The sequence below is a fragment of the Bison bison genome, unplaced genomic scaffold, assembly GCF_000754665.1.
Source record: "Bison bison bison isolate TAMUID 2011002044 unplaced genomic scaffold, Bison_UMD1.0 scf7180017863955, whole genome shotgun sequence".
Lineage (NCBI taxonomy): Eukaryota > Metazoa > Chordata > Mammalia > Artiodactyla > Bovidae > Bison > Bison bison.
The window spans coordinates 896,867-908,869 of NW_011494527.1; the positions used below are offsets into that span (position 1 = coordinate 896,867).

A 12,003-nucleotide genomic window follows, 5' to 3' on the forward strand; every position below is an offset into this window, starting at 1 on the left:
AAAAAAAAAAAGAGAGTCAGAAGAGGGGACAGTTAGATAATGGAGCTAGACATGGGGGCAACTAAGTGGTATGTTTTGGAGTATATTTTGCTGAACAAGTGAGTGTTTGGAGGGTTGTAATATTGGCAGACTTAGAGTCAGAGTTACTTTTAATATGACTTCTTATTAAGAATATAGAAGATCTAATCCTAGATTTAAGTTTTCATTTCTAAATTCATGTATTTAGTAGCTTTGGTCGTTTCTAGAATGTAAATTAAATCTGTTACGAAAATTAGTACATTGACAGAACACTGTGTGTGATTTCCAATTAGTATTTGCTTCTCAATGCAACTGTCTCGAGTTGCGGTTTTCTAAAGTACAAATAGTAGAGAAGTACTTGAATATGTAGCTTTTGTATATATGTACTTTTAATATGAAATGACCTTGGGTTCTTATTGTCAGATAAACCCTCACTGGAGCCTAGTCACCATTAGAATTTATACTCAGTTATGAAGTTCTAACTGGAAATCAGCTCATGGATTTAAGAGACTATAAATTCATTTATGTTTTAAATGAATATAAAATAAAATACTGTAAACAAAGTTTAAGTATCATTATTACTCTGTTGTCATGCACGTGTCTTTCTCTTTGAGAACGGAGCAAATGAGCATAGTTTACAAATCCTGAATTCTTTATTAACAATGGGATTATAGTTTAATATGTCAGGCCTCCTACCCAGAATGTTCTAAGAGGAAGAAACTCCCCATAGAGTCAAATCTAGCAAATTGAATGCAACAAGAGATACTTATTCCCAAGTTTTCAATATAAAATAAGTGCAGAATTTAAACCATGAGTTGTGTTTGTGCTGGTTCTTGAAGATAATAGGCGTAGCGTCCAAACAGGCGTCAGTAAGAGTGTGCCTTCATTTCTGCCGGTGTATCAATGTGCCCTCATGTTCTCCTCTTACGTGTGATTGTATACATGCTAAGTTTATCTAAATCCCTCTATTTCTGGCTGCTTCAATTATCATAGACATCAGTATTTTTATTCTCCTTTCTCATCTCTAATTAATGAGTTACTGTTTTCTGGTATTTTAAAAAGCAGTTATCAAATTGTAAAATCAAAATTTTGACAGCTCCTATATTTTAAGCTAGGTATATCTCTTTCTAGAATGAGTAGGATGGATTTCCTTTAAAACTCCCTAAGAGCAAATTATTATCCATCTGATTATGTAAAGTCACTTTAAATTCTGTAGCATAATTGACTGTCTCGAGTTCATAAATCAAATATTATCCTACATTTAAAGAAACTTCCATAATTTTATGTTAGGTCTTTTTATATAACTGAGTGTACAGTCCTTCTTAAATTTAAGGTAGCAGTGATAAACACAGTATCTACAAGTAGTCACCACTATAATTCTTTAGGCTACCGAGCATAGCTAGGAATCTGTCATATATACAGACCTTGGAACTATTAGATGAGTTAAAATCCAACAAATTCTGAAAAATAGCTTTCCTTTTTTTGTCCATCAGATTGTGGTAATTCTCCTGTTTTTTATGTTTAATTTCTTATCTCGGTTCTGTTTGTTGGTACCTGGTACGGATAGGCAAATAACTATGTAGAAGTTGGTATTAAGATCAAAATCACAATGCTTTTCTTAACGGGGGAACCCTAAGACGACTCACCCAGTCCATTGAGGGGATAAAAGAGATGGCTCATTCCCATCCAGTTTTGTTTACAAACGATGTTGCTCAAATTTAGGTGACTGGCTACTAGGGAAATAAATGAATGTGGAATTGAGGATGGAACAAAGAATTCAATGCTTTACAATAAATGGACTGTATTTGAGAGTTCAAGAGAGGATTGGAGAAAATAACTGAGTATGTAAAAAATGGTAAGTTTCTGATTGTTCAGTTGAAGGCAAGTGGCTGGCTCGATGAAATGACATAATTGATAGTTTCCATCTGTGACCCTGATATCTTAGTCTCTATCTCAGAATTGAGACATGAGCAGAGTTTATCGGAAAGGATTTTCATTGCTGGTATGTTGTGTGTGTGCGTGATGTGTAGTACACACAGCTCTCCTTACTGATCCTTCACAGGTGTATTATTTACTTTGCCTTCCAGGTGTCCGCAAATATGGTAAAGATTTTCAAGCTATTGCAGATGTAATTGGCAACAAGACTGTTGGCCAAGTGAAGAACTTCTTTGTAAACTACAGGCGTCGGTTTAACTTAGAGGAGGTATTGCAGGAGTGGGAAGCAGAACAAGGAACCCAGGCTTCTAATGGTGATGCTTCTACTTTAGGGGAGGAGACAAAAAGTGCTTCTAATGTGCCATCAGGGAAGAGCACTGATGAAGAAGAGGAGGTGTGTTTGCGTATGGAATTTGAGCTACTATGAGCCGAGGAATCACCATTTCATGTGGTGTTCTGTAAGGCTAATTTGTCAGAGGACTAGCTAAACGAGCATGAAAGGTTGACAATACACTTACTCAGTGGTGCCTCTCTCGTGACTCTTAAGTCATAATGACACGCTAAGTTCTGATCCTAGAAGAGTGGAGAGTGTATTGTTCTTTCTTAAATTTATTTTTATTTCCAGTGTTAAGCTGTTTACTAATAAAGATGCCTGTTTGGTAGCTTCGTTGCTTTTTTTGGTTTGTTTTGTTTAAATAAAAGAAGCTTGTGCTTCCAAAAAACACTGGTGTTATGTTTTTGTTTTGTTTTGATTTGTTTTGTTTTTCCTGTGACAGCCCAAACTATATTGTACTAACGTCCATTAGGAACTATCATCTCATATGTTTGTTTTTGTTTCCTCACCTCTAGGCACAGACCCCACAGGCTCCTCGGACTCTGGGTCCATCACCTCCTGCCCCGTCATCCACTCCAACGCCAGCAGCCCCCATGGCCGCTCTGAACCAGCCACCACCACTTCTTCGTCCAACACTGCCTGCGGCCCCGGCTCTTCACCGGCAGCCTCCTCCACTCCAGCAGCAGGCTCGGTTCATCCAGCCCCGGCCAACTTTAAATCAGCCTCCGCCACCTCTCATTCGCCCCGCTAATTCCATGCCGCCCCGTCTAAATCCAAGACCAGTGTTGTCCGCGGTTGGTGGCCAACAGCCACCATCACTTATCGGAATTCAGACAGATTCACAGTCGTCACTGCACTAAAGTTAACTTGGACAGAGCTGCAGTAACTTTTCACCCCATCATCACACCAGTGCTCCTCTGACTGTTGATGCAAAAGAGGGAAGAATAATTCTTCTCAATACTGAGGCTGCAAACTAGTTCTGTGGCCAGTGGGCTCTCATAAGTGGATGTCTAAGGAATTTTTTAGTTCACACAACTAAAATGTTACACAACAGAAGGCCTACAGTTAGCCTCCTTTCTAGAGTATACATTCAGCGACATGATCTCGTTAAAGGAAAAGAGATTAAGTATTCTATATACCGAGGTTTTTTTGTTTTGTTTTTACTGTATTTATTTTATTAAGAATCTTTATATTCCTGCCTCTTCATAGTTAAGGCTCTTAGTACAGGAATATTGACTTAGGAATTGTGAAAACTCCTTAAGTTTCATAAGTTAAGGATGTTCAACTATTTCTCTCTTTTTCTTTAATTTAATTTTTAACAACATTTTCCTATGTTAGGAGTGCAAGAATAGATAACCTGCATTTCAGATTTTGACGTATGTTCATTTAATGCATATTTAAGAAATTATAGCTGCATATCCCTTTTTTCAAAGACTTGCTTTTTTTTCTAAAGGAATTTAAATATATTCCTTTAAAAGAAAGCAATTTTATCAATTGCAAAGCAATTATATGAAACCACAAAGAATGTACTGAACCTGCTAACCCTTTAACATACAGTTTAGGGTCCTAGTGCAAAGTCCTTGCTTAAAGGTCATTGACTTGCCATCTTTCAGTAGTAAGAGGATGGGAATAATTACAATGAGGACTTCATTTGTTAAAGTACAGTGTCTTTAAGTTCCTTAAAAATGGAGTTAATGTTTTTTTTTTTTAATGTTTCTAAATGCTATCAGCTTTTAACTAGTAGTTGCCTCCATTTGGGGACTTTAGAAGAGAATTATATTTTGTCAGTTATGTGGAAATAGTGGTTCTGGAAGCATTTATTTACAATACCCTTTTTGTGTTTATGTTATGAACTTTAAATTGCCCTCATACTTATTAATATGGTCTGCATTTAATATAAAAGATGTTTTCTTGATCAATCTCTATTGTACTATTTGGATACATTTGTGTATTCCGTGCAGCCAACCTGTACTCATGGGTTTGGTTTAGGGTTAAATCATCATTATTTCATAAAATAAATTTAAGGATTTGTTCTGTGTTATCCAAAGATACATCAGTATATTGTCACAATTGTGCTGTTAAAGTGCTGAGACCCTTTTTATAAAGAAACAAAAATTTCAAGTCTTCTCAATTCAACACATAATCATTAAGCACCTACAAAGAATATTTTACAAGTGATAGTATTTCAACAATGTATTACTAATATTTTTGATACAATGATTTCATATTGGAATCATGACCTGCCTGTGCAAAGGGACAGATTGCTTAGATTGCTATACTAGTGGAACTAAAGATAAATGTTTGCACATTCACAGTCTCACATTTAGAGCTGTTTCACAAAATGATCAACATCGGAGGCCCTAGTTTATATTTTGAGATGTCATATATTCTCCAGATGTTAGAAAAATAGTCCCTACCTTTGGCTGTAAAGCGTTAAAGAACTATTGACTTACATCCCTTAATTGGTTTTCCTTTTGAAGTTCAGACCATTTATTTCCATAAGGACCTTAAGTTCTAACATAATCTAAAAACTTTTTTCAGGATGTGTTCTTTCTCACTGGATCATCTTGATTTAAAATTCTTAATATTCAAGAATTTATACTTATTTTTACTTTAATAGCCATGGGGACAGTTATATATCTTAAAACATCTAAAGCGTTTTTAAAAGTATTTAGATTGTCTTGCACATGTGCATACTCTACAGCTTCTATCGTCTTGTCTCTTGTCAGTAGACCTTCAGTATACGGTGTGTGGGATATGTGAGTCAAGTTGGTCAGCACCAGCATCTGTCCAGCTGTTGAGTATATTGTGGTTCATTTAAAATCCGTTCTATCCCAACCATGAGCAAAGGTGCTCTATCTGAGGGCTGTGCTGTGATTTTATTTCCGTACACTAGAGCACACAGTAGAAAATTCTTAGCTTCATTAGTAATATGACACATGTATATAGTGAGATGTCTTTATTGTGTGCTTTGCATAGTTTGTAAATATTTTGCACGTCATTATTTTTCTTTTTTGTTTAAGCAGTGTTTGGCCTGGAAGAGTGATATGCTTGCTGCTTAATCAAAGGATTAAAGAGTTAAAGATGTCTATGTCTTCTATTTTTATATAATTTCATGTTGTATGAGAAATTTAGGACCTCTTCACTGTGAAATTCTAAATACTGATTTTTATAAAAAAAAAAAAAGCAAAACCTAAAAATCTTTTAATGACCATTTCATTAATTTCAAGTTTTATCAGTTTAAAAAAATCTACACCCAAGTATTTTTTTCATTACCTACTAAAAATAAATCATGCTGTTGACACATCTGTTAATATTCATGAAAAAATATTTTTTCTATATGAGTTAATTCCAGTGTAATATTGATGGAGGTAAAGATAGGTTACTATCGAAGCGTTTTCTGAATAATCTTACAATAAAGTGAGTAAAATATAATGTAAAATAAAAATGAAAGAATGTCAAATTTTGTCTTAATATAGGCCTACATTCTTTTTAGGAATAGATGCAGAGAACAAGCGAAAAAAAAAAACCCTGACCATAGTGATCTTCAGCTGTATGAAGAATCTCGCAAGTATTTTGGTTAAAGTACCAGGTTTAGTTATTAAACACATTGTATTCTTTTAATGTTTCTTCCTGCTATGAAAAGAATGTTATCCATGAATATTACTAACTGCTGATCACTTTAACACCGGGGTGGCAGCGTCTTCTCAAAAAGAATAATCTTAGAACTCAAAGGAAGATCTCTCCCTTTTTGCTTTCCCAAAATAAACGACAAATACATTCTGATTCTAGGAAACACAATTAAATGTGTATTTTTTAACTTTGACATTCATTATAGATACATCATTCATAAGATTACAGAGTAAGTGAATACAGAAAGAAAAGTTTGTGAAACCATGCTATATTATATAATGTCTACAAGAAACTACCTCATTTTTTAATGTGTTTGTGGTAGTACATCACTGCTCTCAGGGAAAAAGTAGGTCCATGTAACTCCTACCAGCTTAAATCTTGATTAGCTGCCTTAGTGAAGGGATGTTCAGCAACAATAAATTTTAGTAACTGGTTTGGGGGTAAACATTACGAGGAGTGCTTCTGTACGTATGCATGCTAAGTCGCTTCAGTCATGTCTTAACTCTTGGCAACCCTGTGGATTGTAGCCCGCCAGGCTCCTCTGTCCATAGGATTCTCCAGGCAAGAATACTGGAGTGGGTTGCTGTGCCCTCCTTCAGGGGATCTTCCCAACCCAGGGGTCAAACCCATGTCTCCTGTGGCTCCTCCTGCATTGCATTGCAGGTGGACTCTACCACTGAGCCACTGGGTCTGTGTCTAAAAGGCCATGTGGCATTATCTTCCCTTTTGATGTTTTCAGAAGAACATTTAAGGGAGAAACAATGAAGACCAGAAATTAGTGTTGGATTGAGATGTTTACAAATTGTCGTTGGATTTAAAGTAAGATAGTGATAGGGAATGGATCTTTGCTGAGTGATGATTGGAATTTTACAATCCTAAAGCTGGAATTTGAATGAGTAGGCTCAGGAAAAGATGTTGGAAAGTAAAGTGAAGATACCTAGGAGTGGTCTTCACACTGTAAATGGCAAAAAGGGTAATCTTCAGAATGCTTTATATAATGTCTTTTTTTTTCTGAGTCATTTTAAGAAAGGTTTAAAGTCTAACTTAGTCTTACTTAAATAGATAAGGTACAACTACCAGTAACTAAGACAATCCTGAATAATACAATACAAGGTATCTATCACTGTCCAGAGCAGTTTTCATAATTGGCAGAATTTGACTTAAAAAGGCCATTATTCTCAAGACTGTTTCAGTTCACATGCTGTGCCTTTCCAAAAGAGAATTTGAAAACAATCAGAATTGTTGAGGGATTTGTCACTTACATAATAAAAAGAGTTCTCCCTCTACCTTGTTGACATTTTTTCCAACTCCACTGAAAGTTACTTCACCTCTGTGCCTCAGTTTAGTTATTTTCTTCCCTAAATTTTGGTGAAATGACCAGTGCCAGGAAGCAAGAGAAGGTGCCAACAGCAGATGGAGACCAAAATCTCAGAATCAAAGAACCTCTCAGCTCCACAAAGGCAAAAGAGCAGAAAAACACTGACATTCCCAAAAGGATCCATAAATACCCAAGTTCAAGGCAGATATACAGAGCAGACTCCAAGGATTCATACTTGCTGGTGTTCATGTCACTGACAGGCCTGGACTTAGTGTGGACCAGGCTTAGTGACTTAACTTCCGACCAACAGAATACAGCAAAAGTGATGGTTAGGCTAAAAAACGGGGACTTCTCTGTTAGACTTCTCTGCCTGCATGCTTCGTTGGATCAAGCTTCCATGTCGGAGAGGCCCTTGGGGCAAGGATCTGAGGCAAGCCTGGTGCCAATAGATGGCACAAAACAGACTTTCAGAATAACAATCTGCCAGGAACTGAACCCTGCCAACAATTATGTCTACTTAAAAGTGGATCCTTCCCCAGGTGGACCTTGGGATGACTAGAGTTCAGCCAACACCTTGTTGCAGTCTGAGAGGCCTTGAAGCAGAGAACTCAGCTAAGCTGTGTCTAAATTTCTTAACAGAAACTGTGACAACACTGTAAAGTGTTGTGAGCTGCTAACTTTGGGGGTAAATTTTTATGCAGCTGTGTGTGTGGCGGGGGGTGGGGGGGGAGGTGCTAAGTCACTTCAGTTGTGTCCGACTCTTTTCTATCCCCTGGTCTGTAGCCTGTCAGGCTCCTCTGTCTATGGAATTCTCCAGGCAAGAATACTGGAGTGGGTTGCCATGTCCTTCTCCAGGGGATCTTTCCAACCCAGAGATCGAACCTGGGTCTCCCGCATTGCAGGCAGATTCTTCACCATCTGAGCTACCAGACAAACTCTGTTTCTATGCAGCAATAGAAACTAATACAGTGGACAAAGATACACCATCTTAACGATGAAAAGAAAATTGGAGTAACTAAATGTCAGACTTCAAAGCAAAGAACATTGTCAAAGATAGAGATATTCACTGAATAATGATAAAGATGCCAATTCATCAGGAGGATCCCTGATAGAACTGCAAGAAGAAAAAGGCAAATCCATTAGTCAATGGATTTGACTTTAATATCCATCTCTTAGGAGATGATTGAACATGAAAACCAAAAATGAGTAAGAATATAGACGATTTGAACAACACTATCAACCACTTTTACAAAATTGAAATTTATAGAATATTCCACCCAACAGCAGCAGAATAAACATTCTGTTCATGTACACATGAAATATTTCCAAGAACAGACCATATTGTGTGCCATAAATAAGTTTTAATAAATGAAAAAGTGTTCAAATTATCCAGAATATGTTCTCTAGGTACCATGGAACTGGAAATGACCAACAGAAATCTGGAAAATCTTAAATCTTTGGAAATTAACTCATTTTTAAATAAGTTATGGGTCAGAAAATAAGTTACAAGAGAAATTAGGAGGTATCTTGAATATGAGTAAAAACTATATAAAAATCATTGGCTATAGCAAAGTTGTACCTAGAAGGAAGTTGATAACTTTAAATGTTTATATTATACAGGAAGAAAAAGTCAATCGTCTACAGTTTCTTTTAAAGCTAGAAAGAAAAGAGTATATATAAGACAAAAGAGGAAATAAAAATCATAGTTAAATGAAATAGATACCAGGAAAATAATAGAAAAAAATTCCCTGAAACCAGTACTTGCTTCTTGAAAAGATCAACAAACTAAAAAAATCCTTCAGACAGAAAATGCATTAGATCAAGAAGAAAATTGTGGTAAGGCAGAAAACATCACAATGCTCCTGCTCAGTCACTTCAGTCGTGTTCGACTCTGTGTGACCCTGTGGACAGTAGTCCGCCAGGCTCCTCTGTCCATGGGATTCTCCAGGCAAGAATATGGGAATAGGCTGCCATGTTCTCCTCCAGGGGGTCTTCCCGACTTAGGGATAGAACCCACACCTCTTACATCTCCAGCGTTGGCAGGCAGGTTTTTTACCATTAGCACCCCTGGGAAGCCACTAGAATGTCTCCAGCCATTACCAAATGTCTCTGGGAGCAAACCCCTCAGTTGAGAATCATTGTAATAAATTATAATAATAAAGGGAAAAGGCAAATGATCATAACAATGGACACAGAAAAGACATTTGACAAATCCAACACCCATTCATGATAAAAAAAAAAAAAACTCCCAAAGAACTAGAAATACAAGAGAACTTCTCAACCTGATTTAAAAAAAAAAAAGAAAAAATAAAAATCCACAAGAAGCCTGTAAGTAATAGCACACTTAACTGAATGCTTTACCCTAGGATTGGAATCCACTAAGGATGACTGCTCTCATCATTTCTAATAAACATTTTACTGTTAAGCCAATTCAATAAGGCAAGAAAAATAAAGGCTTACAGATCGGAAAGGCAGAACAAAAATTGTCTTTATTTGTAGATGACATGATAACATGTAGATGCTGCTGCTGCTGCTGCTAAGTCGCTTCAGTCGTGTCTGACTCTGTGTGACCCCATAGACAGCAGCCTACCAGGCTCTGCCATCCTTGGGATTCCCCAGGCAAGAACACTGGAGTGGGTTGCCATTTCTTTCTCTAATGCATGAAGTGAAAAGTGAAAATGAAGTTGCCCAGTCGTGTCCAACTCTTCGTGACCCCATGGACTGCAGCCTACCAGGCTCCTCCGTCCATGGGATTCTCCAGGCATGAGTACTGGAGTGGGTTGTCATTGCCTTCTCCGACATGTAGATGACATACTAATAAACCTCTAAAGCACTTAAAGAATAATGAATTCAAGAAGGTCACAAGATACAAGATTAACATAAAATCAGTTATGTTTTTATGTACTAGCAATGAATGATCTGAAAATAGAATTAAGAAAACAATTTTATTTACAATAGTATTAAAAACAGGGAGACCTGGCATGCTGCAGTCCATGGGGTCACAAAGAGTCACACACGACTGAGCAACTGAACTGAACTGATTAAAAAGAATAAAATATCTAAGAATAAATTTTACCACAAATGGGAACAACCTGTTCACTAAAGTACATTAAGCAGTCCTGAGTCAAATTAGTGAGGATCTAAATAAATGGGAGGGGGAACCACATACCATATTCATGAATTGGAAGACTTAATATTGTTAAGGTGGCCGTTCTTCTCAAATTGACTTATATCTTCAACCCAATCCCTATCAAAATTGTAGTAGACTTGTGTACAAATTAATAAGCTAATTCCAAAATTTATATAGTAACACAAGGAGCTAAGCCAGGAGCCAGGAAACTTTTTCTCTAAATGGCCAGACAGTAAACAGGCTTTTCACTCCCCACTATCCTTGTTGCAACTATTCAGCTTTACCAATGTAGTTCAAAAAACAGTCACAGAAAATTCACAATGGACAGGTATTGCCATATGTCAATAAAACTTTATTTACAAGACGAAGTGGCAACCTGGAACTTAGACTAGCCAAAAAATTTTTGAAAAAGAAGGAAAAAACGGAGTGACTTAACCCTAAGTGATTTCCATACTTGTTATAAAGTTATAGTAATGAAGACAATGTGAAATTGGTATAACGATGGAAACATAGATCAATGGAACAGAATAGAGTCCAGAAATCACTCACAAATGTTTGATCAGTTGATTTTCAGTGAAAGTGCCAGGGTAATTCAATGGCAGAAAGGGTAGAATATCTGTATGGAAAGAAAAAAAAAGTTGTGCATAAAAATTAACTTGAAACTGATTATATGCCAGAGTGTATAGCCTAAAACTATAAACTTTTAGGAGAAAATATATAACCAAAAGCATGATCTATAATAGAAAAAAAACTGACAAACTGGATTCTTCAAGATTTTAAAAGATCTTTTCAAAGGATGCAACTAAGAAATTAAAAAGGGAAGTCATTTGACCATGAGAAAATACTTACAAAACATAAAGTTTAAAAGATTTGTACCTAGAATACATATGAACTCGGAACTAAACAATAATAACTCTTACAAGTCAATAATAAGAGAACAAAAAATAGAGGCAGAAGATTTGAATAGACATTTGCCAAAGAAGATACGAAAATGGCAAATGAACACCTGCAAAGATGTTGTTCGTCACAAGGGAAATGCAAAGTAAAGCCACCAGGTACGAATAACACCCACGGGAATGGCTCATTAAAAAGACATGATACCAACTGTTGTCACGGATGTGGAGAAACTGGAACCCCTCACATAGCTGGTAGAAATGTAATACGCTGCAGTGATAAGCCACTTTGCAAAACTGTTTGGCAATTTCCCACAGATTAAATGTTCAAGTACAATGCAACCCAGTAATTTTATTCCTAGGTCTGCCTAAAGAGAAAGAAAATTTATGTCCACCCAAAAACTAGTATTCAAATATTCACGGTGGCATTCTTTTTTTTTTTCTTTTATTCGTAGCAGCATTATAGCTGAAAATAATCCAAATATCAATCAGTTGGTGAATGGATAAACAAAATGCAGTGTATCTCTACAACGGCATACTATGCAGCAATTAAAATGAAACTACTGATAAATGCAACAAAATGATGAACCTCAGAAACACGATGCCAGCTGGCACAAAGTGCAATCTGTTTATTTGCAGAAAATTTCCAGAAAATACAAACCTATAGAAACAGGAAGCAGATTTCTCTTGCCTTAGTCCAGGGCTGGGAGCAGGGACTGACGGATTTGTTCTAAAATTTCAT

At 36.5% G+C, this 12,003-nt stretch overlaps 1 protein-coding gene across 3 annotated transcripts in view; it reads left to right on the forward strand.

Moving 5' to 3' along the window:
- RCOR3 (REST corepressor 3) overlaps positions 1 to 5,750 on the forward strand; it is a 53,030-nt gene extending 47,280 nt beyond the window's left edge. For 2 of the 3 annotated variants that reach the window (XM_010833883.1, XM_010833884.1), the window contains exons 10-11: positions 2,106 to 2,347; positions 2,803 to 5,750. In XM_010833883.1, the coding sequence (XP_010832185.1) occupies positions 2,106 to 2,347; positions 2,803 to 3,147 (587 nt within the window). In that variant the 3' untranslated portion in view covers positions 3,148 to 5,750. The remainder of the gene's footprint in view (positions 1 to 2,105; positions 2,348 to 2,802) is intronic. The other variant, XM_010833885.1, reaches the window with a different exon arrangement.
- Positions 5,751 to 12,003: the final 6,253 nt, after the last annotated feature.